This window comes from Neofelis nebulosa, chromosome 13 (assembly GCF_028018385.1).
Source record: "Neofelis nebulosa isolate mNeoNeb1 chromosome 13, mNeoNeb1.pri, whole genome shotgun sequence".
In the NCBI taxonomy this organism is placed as follows: Eukaryota; Metazoa; Chordata; class Mammalia; order Carnivora; family Felidae; genus Neofelis; species Neofelis nebulosa.
The window spans coordinates 85,914,980-85,938,977 of record NC_080794.1 but is presented as its reverse complement, the minus strand read 5'-3'; the positions used below and the strand labels follow the sequence as shown (position 1 = coordinate 85,938,977).

Here is a 23,998-nt window from a genome sequence, read left to right as displayed (position 1 = left end):
GAAGAAAAGTCAGGAAAGCATTTGGTATTTCATACACACAGGCTTCCAAAACATTTTTTAAACAAAACAGACTTTTCAAAAGTCCACATGCTCTTCATGAAGTGACTTTCCTGAGGAACCAACCAGACAACGTATAAGTGACCTTTCTGGTTTATTCAAGAACAACGGGGTAACAACAGCCAACAACTCTATGGGGCTTACGTGTGCCACGACTCTAAGCACTTGACATGTATTAATTCATTTGATCCATATAAAACCCTTTAAAACAGGCACCATTGTCTCCAGTTGGAGAGAAAACAAGGCTCAAAGAAGTGGAACTTGCCCTAGCAAAGCCAAGATTTGAAGCGAGGCAGTTTGGTTCCTAAGTCTGCTCTTCAACACTCAGCTGCTTTAACTGAAGTCATTTCTTAGGAGAACCTACTGGGCCAAAGGCATCAGCTCTTTGCTGCAGGGGGAACGAGAACTTATTAGGAATAGCTATAAAGGATCAAAATTATCCTCTGTTTTATACTTTGAATGAAACGGTATTTCCCCCTACTTTCCATTCACATGGCATCCTTTTCCTGAATTCCTTTCAATGAATGCCTTAATTGACAGAAGTCTGCCACTGATAAAGGACTAGTACACCATTCTATAGAAGAGTCCTTATTTGCACATCAATCCAACTTACTTTTGTCCAAAAACAAGGCCATCTGCTTCTCCAGACCCTCAGGACCCCCCCTTGTGGATTCATCTTCATATTTTAATGGGATCGGGGTGTTGGGGTCAGCTGCAGGAAGATCGCTTTCTTTTTTAATGCTGCTATCCACAGATTTTAGCCCCTTTAAGCAAGGAGAAACAGTTATCACACACATAACGGAAGGTCAACTGTCAACGAGATACAAGGCACCGAACACATGTAGGAAAATTTACACTCTGAAAATAGACTTTAGTCACCAACAAACAAGTGCTATGTGCATACCAAGTGCAAGTTCACCAAAACAGTGAAGACTAAACGAAGGCCTACCTCCAGAACATAGCTGAGCACAAGTCTACAGCGCTCCTCGGTGTCATGGCAAACCGGAAAGGTGCAACTGGGCTTCAGAAACAGACATTTCAAGTGATTAGTAGGCCGCCCCCATGACAAATTCCACAGCTCTCGGCTCCTGGGAATTACTAAAACTCCACACATCAATAACTTCAACATTTGCTTACGCATTCAGCTTCGTGAGGTAACGTACCGCCTTAACCGCACATTAAATTGATACAAGCATCAACAAAAATCTTGCCTGATGAAAAGATCTTCCCAAGTGTATGTGACTTTCAATTCTTAAAGTTTTAAACATAATTCTGTTACGACACAGCAAGAACGTAATGTTTTAGGTAAACGCGTACCCCATCTCAGAGGGCAATGTGGCCCCTGGTCAGCACGGCTACTTGGCAACACGCAGTTAACAGTACCCCAATTTGGCAATAAGTTAACAAGGATCGCCAGTGGTCTCGGCGTATAATTTATGTGCTTAAGTAGGAGCAGAACCAGTTAACGACCTACATCTACTAAGTGATAGTATGTGTAGGGGCCTCTGTGAGGCAGGTCACTTTTGGGGACTCCTGCAAGGCTGGAATCACTGTTCTCATTTTACAGCGAGCACAGATGTGAAGTAATCTGTCCACAGACACAGGAGGCTGAAACGGAGGTGTGGAAGCCATGCTGACTGTACTTCAAACAGTATGTTTTATAAGGCAAGGCTCACTGAAGACACATTTACAGGAATACCATGACTGTATTTTTGAGTGCCTCGGATAGCAATAAAAATCACGGTCTATGTATAAAAAAAAAAAAGTCAACTAACATATCACTACGTCTTTAATTATCACCTCCTTAAAATCTTTTAATTAAAAGACCCATAAATCCAGGGTCTTTACAACGCAGTTCCCCAAATACATTAAATTATTGATTGCAGAAGTTCTGTTTACAGAAAACAGTTTTTTCAATTCTACTGTGGAGTTCAAACTGAAAGTGCACGAAAACTCGGATGGACAGTAACTTTTCCCACAGTCATTTAATCAAGTATTTACGGAGCACCTATTATGTGTTCTAGACACAGGAGACACAAGAATGTCCATACCTACGGGGAGCTTCTGTTTTAGTGAAAGGAAAACAAACACAAACCTCAGGGACAGATCACTAACTCCATGAAGGACAGAAAAATACAGCATGGTTTTAGCCAGAGTGGTCTAGGTCTCTGAAAGGAGCGACACTTTCATGAGGATTTAAGGCTTAGAGAAAGGCAACCACGCAAACTTCCGGGACGTGCTGAGCACAAGCAACGGCAGATGCCTCCACTGGGCATGATCCTGACGAGCTTGAGGCAGGAAAAAAGGCGGTGAGGGGAAGGTAAAGGAGAGGGAGAGTGCAGGAAGTCAAAAAGCTAGGCAATGTTTTATGGGGACAGCGAGGTCCTCTAAAAGCTTCCCCGGATATAAAGTTTCCACCTGAAAGTTTAAACTCTGAGCTTACGTTAAGAGATGATTTGTAAATAGGACCATATCTCAGTTCAGCGAATAGCCAGTGTCTTTTAAGGCTGACTTGGATCTGATCACAGGGTGGACTGGAAGGTAGTTATGATTCAGAAACAGAAACTTCATTCTAATGTCTGGAGAAAGACTGACGGTAGAAGAATAGTCAATGCAATCCACATCACCAGAAATCCAAGGGTGGGAAGTTGTTAGGGTCTATCTGACCTTGACCAGGACAGAGATATGTCCAACCTAGTTGACATGGCCCAATCACTGAGTCTACCAGACCTTGACCAGGACAGAGGTATGTCCAACCTAGTTGACATGGCCCAGTCACTGAGTCGACCAGACCTTGACCAGGACAGAGATATGTTCAATCGAGCTGACATGGTCCAGTCACTGAAAAAGTCCTGTCCTGTAGCCCTGGGATAAGGTACCGGGTTCCTCGCAAATGGACCAATGAGCCACCTCCTGTCTACTTATTCTACGTTCACCAAGCAATATATGCAGTTTCCCAGCAACCCAGAAACGGAGAAGACCCTAGTGAGGAGACAGGACTACCTGCTGGTCACTGCAAAGGAAAGTCTCCTACATAAAAATTAGTATACTGATGTGCGATTTGCACGTTGCCCGCCATCGGTCTGCATGTTGGATCAGTTACCCTGGGGCAATTACAAATTTGACCCTGGACCATAAAGGATCTCCCGAAGTAATGCCTTCTTTTGAGAGGCTAGCTGTATTCAATTAACCACTGGTAAAACTTTAACAAAAACGCTTACTCGGATTTGATGAATGGATTTGTATTTCTCCGGAACTGACAATTCTCCAACAGACTTAATGATAGCTACTGCTTTGTTATCATCTGATGGATCAGAACCGGTGCCATAGGATCCATTTTCATCGCTGTCTGCCAGCTCTTCCTCCTCTTCACTGTAACTTTCATCAGAATTTTCATTTAAAGGAGATTCTGAACTTTCTTCTTTTTTAGGTTCATCTAATTGAAAAAGTTCTGAAAGCATGTAATTGGCTGAAGCAATAATCTTACAAAAAGAAAAAAAAAAACAAAAGGAAATATGTGTGATTGTCATCAGAACTGAGCATTCTAAAGCAGAATGAATGTTACTACTGTACTAATCGATTTCTGGAGGTCTGCAACAGGCTTTTTCCACCAGACCGTTACACTCAGAAAGAAATGGTCCCAAGTCAAAGGTCTGCCATAAAATCTTCCTGGGTTGGTATGTTTATTTCCCGAAATTATTCCATCCCCAGCCCACCGTCTTAAAAAAGGGGGCGACTGGTGACAAAAGTTTTCACGTGTGTAGTGTTTTAACTGAAGTATTAGCAAGAGAACACTCCATATTAACTGAGAAACCAGAATTTCTCTTTATAAGCTATGAATTAATAAGGGTTTTAATAAGCAACTAATACATGTTACAGGATCCTTGGTTCTAGGGGGAAAAAAACCTCCACTAGCTTAATGAAGGAAAAGTCCATCCGGGCATCTTGTAAAATTAGTGTTTATGTATTACCATTATTATTCCACTCTATTATGTTATTAATTCTTGATCACATTCAATAATTTTAACACCAGTTTCCAACTTTCACATAAACTATCCAATTTCCACAAAATATCACCACCTCCATCAATTAAATATTTAAGTCAGAAATTATTTTGCCACTTTTCTTCAAAAAAAGTTTTCTCTTGGTTTAGTCTCTAGGATAAACTTTTATAGTCAAACTGGATGTGGCGACAATTAAAATTAACTTGGGCCTTTAAAAAAAAGTGCACATGTGACACAACTTTTTCTAATGTAAATGGGATACAACTAGCAGTAAACCACAAAGCCACTGTCGGATTCAGACACCTGAGGGTAAGGAGAATGGGAAATCGTGGGGCACACGGCTCAAGGATTGTTTTGAGAGAGGCTTTGTACATTTAAGTATGGAGTGCGAACCTAATTTACACAACAAAGTGATAACAAGGTCCACGTGTGTAAATGGATCTTTTAAAAGATACTGTAAATACCGTAAAATAGTTTCTCTGCCTTCTAGACGCGGTAAGACAAAAGGAAAAAAACCGCACTACTCAGTTAAAATTACGGGAGTCCTAAATTTAGAGAACAGGGCTATCCAAGAGAAATGTAATGGAAGCCAGCCACATAGGAAGTTTTAAATTTCTAGTGCCTAAATTATAAAAAATAAAATCTGGGGAAATTAATTTTAATGTATTTGTTCCACTGCACAAAACATGATCATTTCAACATGCAACATGTACACACAACATGCGGAATTCAATGTGTATTTTACACTTAAGACACATCCCAATTCAGATGAAGCACATTTTCAGTGCTCAGCAGCCACATGTGGTTATGGGCTGCCGTAATGGGGCAGTTCAGACTATGCGTTAGCAGCTTTAATGTGTAGGCAACAATTCTCTATCAGAATGCTAGGCTGTTTTTCAAGAACACGTAAATGTTAATCTTACTTGAGGATGTCTGCTTTTGTCCAACAACTTAACACAATTAAGAAGCAATGTTCTAATAGTCCCGTAGTGTTTCTTATTTTGATTCTTCTTCATCATCATGTTGCAAGCAACCCTAGAAAAATATTTGTATCATTTCACACCCATTCCTCATTCTCTGCAAGACTCAAGTATAAGCATACTCCTCCTACCTTCTAATAGTATACGAAATACAAGAAACCATTACCGTATCTTTTGAATATGGCATTCATCCCCTATACGTGGACAGCGACAGAGTCTGTATACATATATACATACTTTGTCTCTTAACCCACAAAAACCGAAAGGGTATTTAAGAGATTTAACCTAGACAGTGTGGCCATACACCTTAAAATTTAATTAAGTTTACTTCTCCAAGCACTCACTTATATAAGAGAATAGCCACCGGCATTGTGAATGGATTTTGGTACTTGTCTTCAGTTTCTTCACAAAGAGTAGTGAGATCATAGAGCTTCACTATATCACTCCCACTTGCTGAAAAGGAAAACAAACCTCAGTTTACTGGAGTCACTCAATCATTATTGGTCATTCAAGAATTCGTTTACCTTTAAACAGCCAATAGGTATGTCCTTCTTTGGTACAGTTCGATTTCAGAAATGATAAAATATTCTGTGCAATGTCTTTTATGACCTTCGTAGAGAAGTTCGAGTTTTCCAAATTGGGAATCTCTTCTGTTTTTATCATTTCATACTTCTGCAAAACACAGAATACATTTTCAGGAAAATACCTAGGCAGCAACACTTCTCTTACTAAAAAGGAACCAAATGCATAGATCCTGCAGTCAGAGATCTCTGCGGCCTGGAAGAGTTTCAAGCGCTGCTTCTCAGTCTTTTTATGGCTCCAGCGTTCTGAAGGAAATGGGACCCACCTGTCGGCAATGCCGTCGCTTGCCGCAGGAGTGAGTCTCAAGCGAGAATCACCACCAATTAGAACCACAGATTTAGGCGGGATCCTATTCACGTGCAGCAGCTCATAGCACACCGTTTCTTCTCTCCACCTAGTGGTTTTCACCTGGGAGGCTGGCAATGCCGTCGCTTGCCGCAGGAGTGAGTCTCAAGCGAGAATCACCACCAATTAGAACCACAGATTTAGGCGGGATCCTATTCACGTGCAGCAGCTCATAGCACACCGTTTCTTCTCTCCACCTAGTGGTTTTCACCTGGGAGGCTGGTAGTGAGTCTCAAGCGAGAATCACCACCAATTAGAACCACAGATTTAGGCGGGATCCTATTCACGTGCAGCAGCTCATAGCACACCGTTTCTTCTCTCCACCTAGTGGTTTTCACCTGGGAGGCTGGTAGACAAGGCGGACTTCACCCAGCAAGCTCTTCCCCCCCCAGACACTAGACTCCCCTGGACACTCTCCTCGGTAGACCGTCCTCTTCCCTGAGGCCACAGACTCTACCCCTTTGCAGACAGGGAGACAGGGCTGGGAGGCGGCAGTGAGAGCACAGGCTGCGTGGACACGACTACCACGACTTTTAAAGGATCTCCATGTTTCTAGCTTCTCTTCTGTTCACACTTCCCTAAATGCCTCTCACCACACTTTAAGAAACTCCAAAGCCATTGGAAAATAAGACCAACAGTCTCCCAAGGTTGGTTTTCATCCCTCTCTTTCACCTAAAGCCCCAAGTTGTAATTTCCTTCCTTAAGATGCTCTTCTCCTGGATTGTATACTCGTTCCCTCTGAATGCCCCCTTCCCTTTCACCCACATGGGGAAAGGCTCCAACACTGGAGGTGAAGATTCCCATGGTGATGAAGTTCAACAGTATCCAAGCAGATGGCGCCTCAGATTCTCTTTCTAGCCCCACCTTCTCTAAAGCCTGCAACTTCAAAATGCTCACGGGCATTTCGATGCTTTCCTCAAGCAGAACACACGATCGCAGAGAGACCCCCTTCCTCACCTAAACCAATTCAATGTCCCATCTCAGGCAAGGATACCACCATTATTCCAGTCCCCAGGCTCTGGGATTCCCTCTGACGCACCTCCCCCTCCTGCCCCAGCCTCTCCTTAAAGGCTGCCATTTAGGATAATGGTACAGTGTTTCCCAACCCAGGGTGCAGATCAGAATCATATACAAGCTTGCTTTTTTTTTTTTTTTTTTTTAATAACGTTTACTCATTTTTGAGAGAGAGAGACAGAGCATGAGCGGGGAAGGGGCAGAGAGAGGGAGACACAGAATCTGAAGCAGGCTCCAGGCTTCAAGCTGTCAGCATAGAGCCCGAGGCAGGGCTCGAACTCATGAACCGTGAGATCATGACCTACGCCGAAGTCGGACGCTGAACCGAGTAGGCCACCCAGGCGCCCCCTTTCTTTTCCTTTCTTTGACAGATAACACAGATCCCACCTATCCCGATACACTAAGGGACCCGAGCAAGTGTGTTAACAGGCCCCTGGGTTGGAGCACAATGGTTAAAAGGATGGCCTCAGCCAGACACAGGTTCAAATACTGGCACCACCACTTACTAGCAATGTGGCCCTGGGCGACTCATTTGAGCGCCCTGATCCTCAAGTCTCCCTCTTCATCAAGAGGGAATAATGGTATTTGAGCACCTAAGATCAAATGAGCAATGCAGGTAAAGCATTTAACAAGGTATCTGGAACAAAACAAGTACTCAGTAAATGCTGGCCATTCTTGTTGTCACTTCTTAGTATTCCCTCTGTAGTAGAAGTCCATCCTGCTGCTCGCGATAACGCGAGGCTCCCCAGTCTTGTCTCCAAGTCCTCTGTGTCTGTTTCTCGTGCCTTCTCCAAATTATGATTCCAACACAACGAATTTCACCTCCCAGACACAAAGCCTTCACAGATTCCAGATTATTAAGTGAACCAAGCCCACACTTCTTAACTCAGAATCCGGGACTCTCCATCATTTGACCCCAGCTTTTCTAATCTATTTGCCATTCTGCTACGTGAATCCTGTGTCCCCCAGCTGTATTTATCATCAATCCCTTCATTACTTACACCTTACATTAGTCTTTTAGAACATTCATCTCTTGTTTTCTGAGACGCTATCATTCAAGACCCAGTTGAGAGGCCACTTCTTCCAGGAAGTCTTTCTTTTAGACCAAAACAGAAGTGATCTCACCTTCCCCGATCACCCAGACTTCTGTGTGTGTACTGCACTTCGAACACATAATCGATGGTCTCCTATCTTTTTCTTTGCACCCTGCTATTTCCCATTAGTATTTTACCTTTCTGGGTAGTGGTTTTCCCCCAACATTTGCAATGGGGATAAAGTGCCTCATAATACCACCAGCTCCATAACAATCTGCTATACAAGCAATTGATTTTACACACTATTGCTGGAGTCTTTCCTTAAAACTCCACGTATACGGAGTAGATAGCTGTTCAGTGTACAAATATCTCCACTGTACAGACACTTTTAGGTAATTAACTACTATGAGTGCCTGGCGTTAAAATCAGAGATCTAGGATTACAAATGTAGGTTTCCACATATTATGACCTTCCCACAAATTACCTGTAAAATTATACTCCTGTAATATCTGGAATTCTGTTATCACCCACTCAAATGTGAAAACGCTCATTCATTTATTTACAGCCATCTTCCTTGCTGAAAAGAGAGCCTGGTATTTAAGGGCCTCGGGAAATTTGGCGAGGTACTCTCCACACCCATTTGCATTTGAAAGAAAATTAGAAAAGTCACACTGTGTCTTACTTACCTGTACAATTCCATTTACATGGAAACACATCACAAGCTCTGGTACGTTGCAGATCAAGTTGTCCAACCAATAGTCAATTCCAGTTAGCACATTAATCGGCTTGTTGTTGTCCCTAGAAATGCACAATTCCAATTATTCAGTTTGAGATGTTCCATAATAAAACCATCTGAGACTGACTTCCACCACTTCTCCCCAGATGAAAAATGCCACATACGCTTTCTTTCCTGATGAGACACACACATGTAGCTCACGTGGCGTATTAACATCTTTCCATAAGCTTCGCTTGAGTTTCTAACAGGAATCCGTACAAGTTTTCATTAAGAGTAGAAGTAAATACGATAGCAGATGACTGTGAGCCTACAGCATGCTCATCATACAACCTGAGGTGAAAGACTAACCACCTGTGTGTAATAATGCCCAAGTTATAATTCACACTGGCCAAAATATCTCCGGAGTACTAACTCAAGTGTTCACAATCAGTTAGTAGGAAGCTGGTAAACTATCCCCCTAACTAATGATAGCCTATTCTTACAAGTTATACATTCAGACAGAAGACTAAGCCTGTGCAACAGATCTCCAACTCCGCTCATTAAGGACTGGAATGAAAACCCAGCTACAGGGCTTTCAGCATTTGCTGATGATAGCACCCCTCTTCCTTACCGTGCCCATCTCAATTCATGGGGCCCAGGAGGAAGGTAAAAAACCCAGAGAAAGGTGATAATGCCCAAGGAGATTTAGTGAAAGCAGATGAAACACAGACTCTAAAGGAATATCCTTTTGGTTTACCTGAGACGTAGGCTGACTGCTGGGTATCTGCCTCCTCCAAATATAGGCATGTTGGAGCCAACTAACATGTGTATATCTTCAAATGTCCATAAGATGTTCCGGACGAAATCGTTTTTAAGACCCTTTGATTTAAAACAAAATGGGAAAGACTATTACATAGTAAACAAGAGATCCATAATTTCCCCCCATGAGTCACAGAAAGACTAGAAAAAGATAAAGAAGACAAAGTAAATTAAAGTCACAGAGCTAGAAGATCACAGAGATGTTTAGAAAGCAATTTTCAGGATCGAGTGGATTTTTTCCCCCTACAAATTCCAATTCAGACCAGTTTTTAAATGGCAAAGTAGACTGGGGATTAAGTGTCTCGATTCGGACACCATGGAAAGCATACCTGACTGTTCTCCCCGTCATTGAATAAAGTAGTCAGGTTTTGTTCTTTGGGTGCTGAGGCCACATGCCCCACTATGTATGAGGGTTCAAGAGGCTCACTTCCCTGTGAAAAGTGCAAGGATAGGAGTGACTCCGCTGCCATCATTTCTTACAAACGGCCTACTTTTAAAGAGTATTACCTAAACATTCAAAACATAAACCTCAAATCTATTTTTGTGAATTAAAGCTACTACGAATCATTAACCCTCACCACTGGGTGGCTTGCTTCAGCTCTTAAGTATTACAGCTATTCTAATAAGCCAATCACACTTAGATCTCAAATAAAGATTAAAGATTGTTTGCAGCTTTCAAAGGTTTAACATTTTTCTCTTTTTTGGATAAATTTGAGTACCACTGCTCTTTCAGCCCACCCCATCTCTACTGAATTTAAAGTATTTAAGAAACCTCAGCCATATGGGACGCCTGGGTGGCTCAGTTGGTTAAGCATCTGACTTCGGCTCAGGTCATAATCTCATGGTTTGTGAGTTCGAGTCCTGTGTCAGGTTTGGTGCCGACAGCTCAGAGCCTAAAACCTGCTTTGGATTCTGGGTCTTCCTCTCTTTCTGCCCCACCCTTGCTCTCACTCTGTCTCTCAAAAATAAACAAATATTAAAAAAAATTAAAAAAAAAAAACAACACCCTCAGCCATATATATATATACATTTTTTTTTTTTTTTTTTTTTTTTTTAAGTAATCTTTCCACCCAACATGGGGATTGAACTTACAACCCCGTGATGAAGAGTTGCATGCTCTACTGACTGAGCCAGCCAGGCGACCCTCAGCCATATTATCCTGGAGACATCGTCATCAGAACAGCCTCTAGTTTTGCTGTCTAATGTGTGCTTCACAGAATACGAGTCCCTAGGATACTCGGTGAAGAACTTCCAGAGGATGCTTTGAAGCCTGCCGCTCACTACAGGCTTGATTTTGGAGAATACCAATGCCTATTATGTAAAAAAAAGCCTCTAAGAGATTCTGTAGTAGAAAAATCAACTTCCCCTCTATAAAACCCTATGTTCTCAAACTTCTTTAATCTCTGAATACGTTTTATTCTTAATACAATCTGTGGAATATATTCTTAAACAAAAAAAAAATTTAAGGCAGAGGAATCTTTGGCAACTCAGTCCACCGCTCAAATTTCAACCACTGGGGACAACTGCCTCAAGCATTACCGTCAATGCCGCCACAGATCCCAAGATCGGAAAGCTTACGTGCCACGTGCACGGCTTGTTCTATGAATTTACCTCTTGACCTACGTGTGTGCTCATCGGCTCAGCACCTGCCCGTGAAGTGCGTATACTCGACTACAAGCGCAGTGAGGTTGGGGTGGGGTGGGAGCGGGGGAGAACCTCCACTGCTTTTGCTGTGTCTTGTAATCTCTTTCAGGAGTCCCAAAAGAACTTCAAAACTTTTTTGTTCATCCAGACAAGTTACCAACCTCTGGACCAAATCCCCAAATTGTACTCGTCAGGTGGTAGTGTTAGTGGGAGTCCGGGCTCTAGGTTCTAACGTTCTCAATCAAAGTTTGGCTCCAAGGCCACCCAGACACCTATTTAACTCGATCCTCGCTTAACACGGGCCTCAAACTAGCAAGGTTCGTTCTGGGAACAAGAATTCACAAACAAAAATCTCTAAATTTGAAATTTAGGCAGTGTAATATTGTATCAAATATTCTGTCAAAGAATATCTTTATGGCAGGCTAGCAGTGCTCAGCACCATGCCATTGCCAGGATAATCGGATAATCCTACTGCTCCCAGGGCCCTTCTACACACGCGTGGAACACACGGATGCTGTGTGGGGTGCTGCTGCAAGGTTGAAGTCAGAAAGTTCAGGGTTTAGATCCTCACTCAGATTTCACCAGCTGTGACCGCGGGCGAACATCCTCTTGTATAAACTTTGGTTTACTTATTTGTAAGACGATACCATCAAGGCTTAATACACACAAAGCTCCAAGGATGAAAAAAATGTGCACGTACACACGGCACAGAGTACGCGGCGTAAAAGGCATTAAGCAGATGCCAGTTCGCTTCCTCCACATACAAGTCTGTAGATTCTCAAAAGCTTCCCTGACTTTTCACAGTGAGCCTTAAACAAGGGAAGGACAGAATGAGGAGGCTGGGAGACGAGCAGATGGGTGGCAGATTAGGTATTTCCGTTATGTGGTCTTTTTGGAACGTGTGGGGTTTGAAGTCAAGGAACATTCGATGAGTTTTTAAAAATTCTGTCAGTGTAATATAGTCACATACAAGAAAGTGCATAAACGAAATCCGATGGCAGAAGGACTAACTCTCAGACAAAATATCCATGTAATCATTACCCAGGTCAGAACATGGGACCCTGCTGGCACGAAGCACCCAGCCCCTTCCCATGTACACAACACCCTCACCTCCTGGAGGTCAGCACCATGTGAACTTGCACGGTAATGATTTCCTTCCTTTTCATTATAGCTTGCCTGCCTTTGGAAAAAACTTAAATACGTTACATAGCTTAATTAGCTTTCTCCATCTCAAAACCTACTAAAACTCAATCAAGTTAAATCTATTTGCCTCCTGTACCCTATAGTTTGGGAGGCTAGCACCAATCTGGACAAATAACGTTCAATACCTGACAGTATAGAACAAGAGAAAAAACACAATTTACCACGTTAAAAATCCCACTTTATCTTCTTCGACCTTGTCAGTACATTTTCCTAAAAACAGACATGCACAATTTACATCTCTGCAGTTACCTTATTCTTTGATAAGACACAGTAAAAAAAGACTAAACAAGAAGTAAGAAGAATCCCAGAAAATAAGACACAAAACAGACACTCTACTCTCTCTTCCTTCTAAAAGCTTTACAACATTAATGCAGGTTAAGTCTCAGGAACTTCCTCCAGGAAATCCTAAGGGTAGTTTGACGCTTAACAATCTACAAGTTAAGATAAGAAGGTCAGTATTCACTTACAAACAGGCCTGTGAGTCTCAATATTTGACAGGCATTTATTATAAGTCTAACGTTTAAGATATACCAGATTACATACTACTCTTAGGACTTCTAGGAGATAATTGGTACTGATAAACATACTGGTAAGCTACTTTAAATGCTGGTAAAAATTTTTAAATCTTTTGAATTAAAAAATTTGATCTAGCCATTCATAGTATTTTTTGTAGATTCTGTTTTGAGAGTCTAAAAAAGGTATTTTTCCTAATTAATTTTAGGCCATAAACTAGAGCATTTTTTTTTAGTCCCATTCATCTATTTTTATTAACAAGATCACCGGTTTTGTCTTCTTAAATGAGTTTACTGAATTAACATCTAAGGACTAACTAACCTGACTGGAAGCACTGGGATCCTCAGAGACTGAAGAAGGCATTTCAAAGGGGGCGGGCCAGGAAGCCCCATCGGAGTCAGTGGCCTGATCTGAACTAGACGGTCCCTGCTGTTCCGCAGCAGAGGGGACGGGCTGAGCAGCTCCATCGCCATTGATACTGGCCAGTCAGAAAGAAAAGTATCGCACTGTTACTAAAGTTAACCTCACGGAACGGTCTACCAGCTTTTAAAACCCAAAGTCCACGATCAAGTATAAATCCCGTTACAAAAAGGAAGACAAGACATTGCAAGGTCAACAATACCCCAGTTGCAAAAGTTCAATTATTACTTTTACGAGCTTAAAATTAAATTTCGGATCAGTTTCCCCTTCCTTAAGGGAAATGCAAACAAGTCGCCAAGTACCTGTAATATAAAAACTTGGAAAGAATAGCCTTCTGATACCAGTGCTCTTTGCTCTTCTTCTTCCTCTGCCACTTCTGATCGATAAGTCTCTGATAAAACTCCTTCAGCCACGTCCAGTCACCGGTCTGAGTGACAAGAGAAAACGAGAAATACAGCAAACCTGTAGTCAAAACAACTTGTCACCCGCTACTCTTTTACAGGAAATACTCTATTTTTTGAATGCTACTTCCTAAACACATACTCAAACACTATCTTTCTAGACTCAACGTCCATCACCTCTTTTGGGAAATCTGTCTTTCTCTTCTCTGTGAGCCAGGCTAAGACAAGCGATTCTTCTTTGTAACATGTTCCTCGGTACCTGGAATAAGCCCCGGTGTGTATACCACACTGAAATTATCTGTGTATGTGTCTGCAACACCAAAACTCTAAGCTGCCAGCAAACGACCACTGTGATTTACTGTCACGTCCCGAGAGCTTGACCAGCGGCAAGCATACACGTACAGACTGAACGGCCAACAGTCCGAGTACAGAAACGGACCGCAAGCCTTGAGAAACTGAAACATTGCTATTACGCTTTACATAAAAAGTATCCACCATCCACACATGGGGGGTTTGGGAATAGGCATTTATCAAGGTACAGTTTGAGAAGCTCTGCTTTCAGCAAACCAATTAATTCCAATAACTATGTCTTCATTGGAAGAACTTCTAACCTTTTTCACATTTCCTGGCAGTCGTGTTTCATGAGAATCTCTTCAATGGAGACATCAAAGGATCTTTCAAAAATTTTAACTATTCCCTTAAATTTCCATTTTTTTCACAACTTTCTTCACTGGGTTCCTCCCTTTTCCTTGCAAGATTCCTGGCTGTTGGTTACCAGGAAGTTTCTTCTTCGTTCACTCTCTTTTCTATTTTTTTCTTTAGTAAAGCTTCTTTACATTCTGTGCAACATCTTACTTCTTAGCTGCCAAAGTGCTGGACTGCGTGCCCACCCAAGCCTTTCTTTGGATTAAAATAATGCTTTAATGGTTGTTTTTCCACAAAAAAGTATTACCTGAGACGATCTCATAAAGAGCTCTTGGATATCTAACTCGTCTAATAAGAGAGTCCTTCCGATGCGATGTACGGCCATGCTCACGTGGGATTTGCTGTAGGGAATCTTCAGGAGCTTTTTTATGTTCTTTGAAAAGTTAAGAGAAGACATAGTTTAAGAAAAAGACCTTATTAGTGTGACTTGAGCTCTTTCAAATCTTCATGGTTTGAAAGCATAATAAACTTCATTCCCCTAAGGTTATACAAACTGTACTGGACACGAAGAGCTAAATACAAACATACAGAAGACAGAGCTTTACAAACACAATCACCTACACTTTACCAGTCATGCTACGTTAATGTAAATGACAAAGATTTAATTTTTACACAAAAGAATTTCCTAAAGTTAAGGGTGTAGGTCACACTTTCGCAAGGACCTAGGCTTTCAGCATATCAAATAAAACCGCCCAATTAAGGAGTGGGAGATTCTAAGTACCATTTTTAATTCTCAATTGGTAACATTATATAAATCATCCCAAACATTATAATCACCTATACTTGCTACTATAAAAATACAACCACCAATATCACTATATTGCCACTGCCAGTGTTTTGGGCGCTGCTCCTTCCTTTCTGAAAGGAGAGGTGGCCGAGCATGACTTTATTAACAAAAGAGATATTCGATAATCAGATAACTGTACCTTATTTCACCAGTAATTTTTCAAGGCTACAGAACACAGCATGCTACAAATCCCAGGCATAAACACCCCAACTACAGTCCCCAATAAAGACACTTACTTCAGAGTCAGAAACAACGTCCACATCATTTCCCACAGAATCAATAAAGTCGTACGCCATTCCAAAGCTAATGGGGGGAAGAAAGGCCACAACCGTCATGCCCATGACGACATAAGTAGGAGTTTACAATACAGTATTTCATCACTCCCAGGATACACATTTTCCACATTTTACCATCTCTGAAATCAGTCTGCCTACAGCCATTAGAGTGGAGTAGCCTTTCCTTCTTAGTGGTACACAGAACAATGATGTGACTTAAGAATCACGTCTTAGATTTGATAGAATATAGTAATAATTGTTAGAAGCAATAGGAAACATCTAGAAAAAAATTAACAATTATTTTTTTTTGTAATTACAAATCCCCAAAAAACCTCCAAGCAAAAACACTTTAAGATACTATTCTTTTTTAGGTGGGGAGATAAGAAAAATATAAACGTTTATCAGGATTTTAGTCTCTAGGATTGTGTTGCTAGGGATATACAATCAAAACTACTTTTTCAGAACAACAACAACACAAAAAAAAAACCAGAACTTGACACTAATTCAGCCAGAAGAAGAAAAGAAAAAAAATGTTGTGTCAGGTACCACGTGAGGCACATCGATAATCTCGAAGTCTGAACAGCAGCTGAGGTCGCCACATTTCAGTTAGTAAGCGGCAGAGGTTCAGAATACTTACCTAGGACCACCTCATTTCACATGCTGATGATTTACCATGCAGGCTGGGCAAGTACTTAACCTCTCTAAGCTTCAGTTTTTCCATTTAAAAATCAGTTAACAGAACCTAACTCAAAGGGCTGTTTTGAGAATTAAAAGAGATAAACATATAAAGTACTCAACGCACTGTTTGCACACAATCGATGTAACTAAAATTTAAATCACTTCATAATATTTAATTGTGTTGACATATAATTTATTAAGTCGTTCTCCTAGAGGAAGGTATTTGGACTACTCCCAACTTTTTGCTAGTATAAATAATGCTGCAACATTTTGCAAACATAACTTTTACCTTCTGAGGCATTAGGATGATTTCTAAACTACTAACTCATTAGGTTTTCTTTTTTCTTTTTCTTTTTTTTTTTTTTGAGAGAGAGAGAGAGAGAGAGAGAGAGAGAGAGAGACTGAAATCCAGAAGGGGGAAGGACAAAAGGGGGCGGGGGAGGGAGACAGGATCTTACACTCCCCTGGGCTGGGTGTGGAGCCAGAGCTCAATCCCATTAACCAGGGAATCATAACCTGAGCCAAAATCAGGAAGTCAGATTCTTAACTGACCGAGCCACCCAGGCGCCCCAGAACTCATTAGGTATTAATGCATTTATGGCTCTTGCTGTATGTTCTATGGACATATTTTAGGTTCAATCACAGAGAGGAAAAATAAGAGAATCCTACACATTAAATAGTCTACATGTTAGTAGAGGTTTCTCTGTAAGAATCCAGGCCACTCTCTCCCTTAAATACCATCAGCAGAATTTCCAGCAACTGACTCAGCAAGTGTCAGAGTGTAGGTCACCCAACATGCTGGCTTTCTACGTCAGGCTTTTTCAGACCAAATAATCCAGCACCATTTAATGAAAACTCCCCAGGACAGATTAGGTAGTGTTAAGGGTTTTCCTCCTCAGGTGCCACCCCTGATGCTTGGTATCCACACAGTCAAAAGGTAGGCAGATTGGCTAAAAATAAAACGGCTGATTGAATTTTAGTGGCTAAAACGGAGATCTGTTCAGAACATGATGCAGACCCGAAAGAAGTATTCGCAACTGATATGTGTTCAGACTGGAACATAAGCTCTCTAGGAGGGGGAAGAGGACTTTGAAAGTCAAATACAACCTTTTCCTAAAGGGAAATCTCACCAAGATGACAAGCATTACAAATTAAACTGAAAAAGCAAATATTAGAGGTGGGGGGGGGGTGCTGCTGGGAGACAGGTAAAAATGCCACTGATTAATATTTACCTTGAAAATGGCTTGCTTTTCTTACTATTGCCAAGAATGGTAGTTCCTGCCGGCCCTAGTTTGGCACTCTCTCGCAACCAGTTGGCAGGTGGGAGTTTCAAGTCTGTTTTCTCTTCAAGGCGTGCAAATGCTGTTCGAGGAGGGGCAGAAGAGTATTTCACCACAGCTCGGCTCTTCACTTCATTGCCTCCAAGAAATAAAGCTGATCCCTAATTAACACATTGGACGAAACTTTAATGACACTACTAGGAATTTAAAATGCCACCTTTAAAAAAAAGAAAAAGAAATCCCACCACGTCAGGCTTCACAAGACTATGTACATGTTTCTAATGGCAAGAAACGCAAGCATTTACTTAGCTGTTTTTCACATAATTTCAAAGAAAAACAAGAGTCAATGAGTATAATGTTTACGGCTATCAGCTAAGACAGTGGTCAAGCAGCAACCAAGGAAGTCAATAGCGTTACAGTAATGAAATGTGAGATTTGATAAAATCTCTGCTCATTATTCAAGATGTATTACTTTCACTTGAATATCATTTAGAAAGTAGCTTGTTACACGGTATCTGGGGCTTTTTTGCTTTCATTTTTTTTAGGTAAGCTCTACGCCCAACGTGGGGCTTGAACTCAGGATCCAGAGATCAAGAGTCAAATGCTCTACCGACTGAGCCAGCCAGGCATCCCTGGGGCTTTGTTTGTTTTCAAGCAAACGTTTGGTAACTGAGTCGTCAGTTCATTACACACACTCTCTCAACCTTTAACTTCATAGGAAGGCGCTGGGGGTTCCTCACACTCTTCACTCGCACATCCCCAAGCAAGCTCAGTGTCCGATTTCACTAACCTTTCACGCGCTCCCTTTTCGGCCCGGCAGACACTCTGCAACCCTTCCAGGATTATCTCCTTCCCATGTCGGCGAGCTCCCCCCAGCCCCCGACACCCTCTCTTTGCCCTCCAGCTTTGCATGACTGTGTCACATTCTGGAACCACGTATTTACGGGTTCGCTCCTTGAGAGCGGAGATCGTCTCTAACTCACTTCTCGGTTACAACCGAGTGGAAAGCCAGAACTGCTTGTGATAGGAGTAACTTGCCCGCAAAGACCCGAATACCTGACGACAGACACGCGGGCTTCCACTCCGTTTGGGGGACTGCCCGGGAGGCGCGGAGAAGGCACCCGAAGCCGCCGGGAACCGTGACATCCCTCCCCGGCGAAGCGGGCCCGAAGCCCCCGGAGCCCGGCAGGTCCCGCCCCAGGGCGGACTCACCTGTGCTGAAGGTTCCTCGGATTCTCCCTGGGACAGGAGGCTGAGCCCTCCCCGAGCAGCGGCCCCGGCCGGCGGCGACTCGGCCCCAGCCTCCTTGGAGTCCCCCATCACCTCGGCCCAGAGTAGGCGAGGCAAAACGGGACCCGAGGAGCCGCGGCAGCAACCGGGCCCAGCGGCGCGGCGCCACGGCAGAGCCAGCGCCAGAGACGCCCCGCTCACTGCACTTCCGGTTCCTGACCGGAAGGAGGTGCGGTGACGCGTCCAAATCTCGCGAGCTTTATGCCAGCGGCCCGGCTCCGCCTTCTCCAGTGGCAGCCACCTTTGCGGCAGGGGCGGGAGCTGTAGTGCGCCTGCGCTTGTCGGAGCCTCTTCAGGAGACCACTTCTCGCGGTATCTGATTCTCAGGCTCCACCCCTTGCACGCTTTTCAGCTTTGTTGGCCAACAGTTCTCGGTACGTGGGCTTTGGGATGTCAGTTTCGCCGAGGTCGTCCTTGAGTGGGCGGGGAGGTGAGGGTGGCAGTTTAACCCCGGCTCCCGTGAGATAAAGTGGCCAAGTGTTAGCACTCCCGCCTTTCCAGCCGTCAGTGACCCCTCAGCTTACAAACTGGCTGACAGCCCCAGGGAAGGAGAGAGCAGGTGCCCACGCGAGGGGCAGACAGGCCCAGTGAGGGAGAGACCCGGTGCCCAGGTGAGGGGCTCGGCGTCCTGCCCCAGCATCACAATGCCGGTGTGGGTGCAGCCCCAAGTGTAGCAGCGGCGGGGCTCCGTGGGGAGGACGACCCTCCGCCTGCGCTAAAGGGATGCATTTCAAAGGCGATGGCACCTCACCAGTGTTTTGCAAGGTCCCTCGTTTGCCTAGTGACTCGTGGAGCATCTGCGGAATGCACGCTATTTGTCAGGCCCCAGGGAGCTAGCAAAGGGCGTTCTGGGGTGATCCAAGGGTTTCTCCAGCGTTAACGTGCATAGGAAACAACTTGGGGTTCTTGTAGACACGCAGGTTCTGATTCAATAGGTGTGGGATGGGCCTGAGATTCTGCATTTCTAACGGACTAACAGGAGACGATGCCAGTGCTTTGAGAAATAGCTAGGGCCCTGTGAAAAGTTGGGAGATGCTAGGCTCTTTTACGCTCAAACTCCGCATCTAATGTCCTATCAAGCGTAGTTAAATGCGGCCACATCCTTCGTAATTGCTGTAAGATACTGGAAGCTTTTTGAAAAATTAATTTCACCTGCTGGTTATTTGGCTCTCTTAACTTGTAGCTCACATTAGGCTCTGATAACCCGTTATGTGCATATTCACACGTCCTTGACTGAGGAAGCTCCACTTACAAACTGTTTTCAAATGTAAGAAAACATTCTTACAAATTATGTTTAACAATGAATTAGATATAGTACATTTTGTAGGCACTTCAACATGTATTGATTTGGCTATCGTTTTTTTGTATTTGTAGTCCTATTTTGCAGGGTAATATGTTGTTATTTGTTACAGTAAAAAAATTGGACACAATTGGGGCGCCTGGGTGGCTCAGTTAAGCGCCCGACTTCGGCTCAGGTCATGATCTCGCAGTTCATGAGTTGGAGCCCTGCATCAGGCTCTGTGCTAACAGCTCAGAGCCTGGAACCTGCCTCAGATTCTGTGTCTCCCTGTCTCTCTGCCCCTCTCCCACTCATGCTATCTCGCTCTCTCAAAAATAAAAACATTAACAAATTAAAAAAAATTTTTTAATTGGATGCAATTTAACTTATCTAGCATTAGGAAGATTGGTGACTCTTTTGGTATATAATACCACTAACTTATGCTTAACTATTCTTTTTCAGGAATGTTCAAGAACATGTAAATTGTGCACGATATGGTAAATGATAACATTTTAAAAAGCAAATATGCATTATGATCCTAATTTTTAAAACGTGTCTTTTTCTGTGTGTCCATAAACACATGTCTGAGAGATCAGATGAAGAGATTTAAAATTTATTCTTTAAAGTTTTATTTTCCAATTTTCTTTCTGAGTATGCATTATTTTATAAAATACCATTTTTTTAAGCTTTTAAACACATTTAGAGTTTAGCTTCCAGTAATCTTTAAATTCTGTATAATCTTTAAGTCTGTATAATTCTTCGTAAGAAGGGATTTTTCTGAGGCAGCAGTAATTCTTTTTTCAGGACTCAAATATATTGTAGTCTTCTTGAGAAGTAGGTTCCTGAACCCTTGGTGATGTTGCTTAGTAGAAAAATGTGCTGGAAATGGCCTATGAAAAGGTAGAGAGGAATGATACAGAGAAACCCAGAAATTCGGCATAGAGAGGTCAGCTGCCAAAAGGGTCCTGGGAGCAGAAGGGGTCTTCAGGCTGTGAGGGGACCAGTGACTTTCAGCACCGTTTGTGGAGTGAAACTGGAGGAGGGACTGGATTTCCTGAGGCCACTCCCAGGGTTAGAACCAGCCAGAAGTGGGCAGTCAGGGAGGGGGACTCCTCAGGGCAGGAGAAATTGGGCCCATGTGAGTTACAGAAGGTGGATCCATTCTTCCAGCTCTGAGTGCTTGTTAATTGCTTTCTTTCCTCTGCTCAGACATTTTTAAGTGATCTGTGTGTGCGTTTGTGTTATTGTTTCTGATGTAAGTGATTGAAATTTAATGTTGTGGGTGACATGGATCATTACTTCCAGAATTTCACACTTTAAGAAGCTTATTTATATTCGGTTTTGTATTGTATCAGTGTCGGCCTTCCTCCTCCTTCCCTATCCCCCAGCTCCCAGCCCAGCTCGGGGTGCACTTCATCATCTATGGATTGCTCTGCCTTGTCGGTATCAGTTCTTGTAACCAATCAGCACTCTCAGGTGTTTACTTGGCTCCCCAATACCTGATGCTTTCACCACTTAGGAAGTGTTTGTTGAATGAATGAACCTCTTACAGTTGTTCAACAAGCTGTTCCAGAAGCCTGTGTTTACTGGTGCTTTTCCTCCGCTTAGAATACCTTTCCCTTCCTCACTTGGCTTATTCCTCAAGACTCATCTCAGGTATCATCCCTAAGAAGTCTCTCCTGACACCTCCTGCCTCCTGTGAGCTCCTCGGGGACTAGTGTCCCATCTGATCATCTGTTTTTACCAACACCAGGCATAGCACCAGCACACTAAACTGTTTCAGCTTTTAGGCCACAGAGGTTACAATAACTAGTATGACAGGCTTTTAAAATGCTTATCAGAGTGTTTGAGACATTGAAATAATGTTGTTGGCTCCAGTTTTATCTTTTTTAATCTGCAAAATCAAAGCTACAAATGTTTAATGAAGTGTCTCCAAACTATTGCTGCGTCAGCCATTAATTGTTAAAGTTCATATTCACACGCAGTCTGTTCCATTCTAAGACAAATTTCAATTTGTAGGTTAGGCTGCACTTAAAATATCCTCCCAGCACACATGATGACTTCAGAGAAACGCCAATCATAAATTTGCTTAGTGACTCACGGCACACAGTATTTTCCAAAGCAAAATTAGAAATCTTGCCAGAAACGTTTACAGTTCTCTGTATGGCCGATGTGCCTAGGGCCCTCGGAGTTCCACCTGCAGAGAGGAGAACATACAGAGACCACTTCAATTTGCCACAGTCCCTCCATGACCCAGTGTCTTCCACCTACCCGCCCTCGCTCGTTTACTTTGCTTGCTGGACCTTGGAAGGCCCTGGGTTACTGACTCCTGGTCCTGGACTCTCAGAGCTGGAACACAGATTTGAGATTATCTGAGGCCACCCCATCCCTCTGCAGATGTGAGCAGCGCAGTCTGGACAGGAGAATGGAATTGACTTGTTGCACATCAGACCAAGCCAGTTTAACAGCAAAGGCAGGATGAGTCTCCGACTCCCATGCGAACTTAGAGAAAGTTGAATTGCAGTCTTGGGCCCCTGGACCTTTAATTTGTCTCAGAATCTCCAGAGGAAATTGTGAAACGTCTCCGGCCATCTCCAGATTCAAAATCCATATTCTAGTCTAGTGCCAAAAATCTGCATTTTCAGCACGATTACAGTCTCTTGACCCCCGGGGCCTAGGACCACAGACACCCTGCTGGGGCACAGGAAGAACTGGTACGCCTTTAATCTGAAAGTAAGGGCAAAATTAAGCCTTGCTGATAGTGAATATGCAGATTGACACAGGCACCCTTCCTTGGGCCACTATCAGTCAGGTAAGATTGGGTCCTGCAGCCAAAACCAATGATCCCCGAGCGTAGTGACTTACAAGCAGGGTTCCCAAGCAACATGCAGGATGCTAAGTTACATGTGAATTTCAGGTAAACTGTGAAAACATTTTTAAGGGTAAGAATGTCCCAAATGTTTAGTGGAAGTGTGGCCCGTGCAGTTTCAGACCTCCTTGCACTAATCCACGTAACGTTTAGTCTTCGAGAGACCACCTCGACCCAGGGCATTGCCAGTTGAAAAGTGCTACAGCATGACAAACAAGGCCATTAGGAGAATCTTTTCAGAATTCTGTGATGAGGGGTGATCTCGAAAATCTCACGTACCAAACACAGTTCACAGATCACCTTGCAACACTTAGAAGAATTGTCAAGGGGCGCCTGGGTGGCTCAGTCGGTTGAGCGTCGGACTCCGGCTCAGGTCGTGATCTCGCGGTCTGTGAGTTCAAGGCCCGCGTCGGGCTCTGTGCCAACAGCTGGGAGCCTGTTTCGGATTCTGTGTCTCCCTCTCTCTCTGACCCTCCCCCGCTCATTCTCTGTCTCAAAAAAATAAATAAACGTTAAGAAAAAAAGATTAAAGAAAAAAAGAATTGTCGAGCTTAAAGAATGAGTTACAATATTTTATAAAAAGTGTCCCACATTTCCTCACCTTTTCTGTGATGGCACATAGCTGTCATTAGGATATTTTCGGAGAAAATTTCACAAAAATAAACAGACTTCATCTATTCCTCCGAGATAAAGGTGGTGTCTGAACAGCGAGTGAGAAAAGTCATTGGTTTAAAAAAAAAAAAAAAACCTTAGCATTTTTGAAAATAAATGTTTACAAATCTTTCCAACATTATGTGATTTTGTTGCTAAAACTGACCTATATACTGTGTATAAAAAAACTCATTTCCACACAGTCAACTTGAGAGCTGAAATTTCTCACCTCCTTTAAAACTCTTCCAAATGGAGTTTGTTTTAAATTTATTGAGGGGGGTGCCTGGGTGGCTCAGTCGACTTCAGCTCAGGTCATGATCTCATGGTTCACAAGGTACAGCCCTGCTTCCGGCTCTGTGCTGACAGCTTAGAGCCTGGAGCCTGCTTCAGATTCTGTCTCCCTCTCTCTGCCCCTTCCCCGCTGACTCTCTCTCTTTCCCTCCCTCTCTCTCC

The 23,998-nt window shown here is 43.0% G+C and overlaps 1 protein-coding gene across 7 annotated transcripts in view; it reads right to left on the bottom strand.

The window, feature by feature from the left end:
- Window positions 1-19,313, bottom strand: part of EDRF1 (erythroid differentiation regulatory factor 1) — a 46,602-nt gene extending 27,289 nt beyond the window's left edge. Inside the window, exons 1-16 of one of the 7 annotated variants that reach the window (XM_058698071.1) lie at window positions 18,669-19,313; window positions 17,409-17,617; window positions 15,460-15,526; window positions 14,684-14,809; window positions 13,633-13,757; window positions 13,232-13,388; window positions 10,643-10,861; window positions 9,880-9,981; window positions 9,489-9,610; window positions 8,703-8,814; window positions 5,566-5,713; window positions 5,386-5,494; window positions 4,985-5,096; window positions 3,279-3,539; window positions 1,007-1,078; window positions 671-821 (exon numbers count right to left, since the gene is read on the bottom strand). In XM_058698071.1, the coding sequence (XP_058554054.1) occupies window positions 671-821; window positions 1,007-1,078; window positions 3,279-3,539; window positions 4,985-5,096; window positions 5,386-5,494; window positions 5,566-5,713; window positions 8,703-8,814; window positions 9,489-9,610; window positions 9,880-9,981; window positions 10,643-10,861; window positions 13,232-13,388; window positions 13,633-13,757; window positions 14,684-14,809; window positions 15,460-15,526; window positions 17,409-17,617; window positions 18,669-18,776 (2,200 nt within the window). In that variant the 5' untranslated portion in view covers window positions 18,777-19,313. The remainder of the gene's footprint in view (window positions 1-670; window positions 822-1,006; window positions 1,079-3,278; window positions 3,540-4,984; window positions 5,097-5,385; window positions 5,495-5,565; window positions 5,714-8,702; window positions 8,815-9,488; window positions 9,611-9,879; window positions 9,982-10,642; window positions 10,862-13,231; window positions 13,389-13,632; window positions 13,758-14,683; window positions 14,810-15,459; window positions 15,527-17,408; window positions 17,618-18,668) is intronic. The other 6 variants (XM_058698073.1, XM_058698072.1, XM_058698074.1 and 3 more) reach the window with 6 other exon arrangements.
- Between the last annotated feature and the right edge of the window lie 4,685 nt (window positions 19,314-23,998).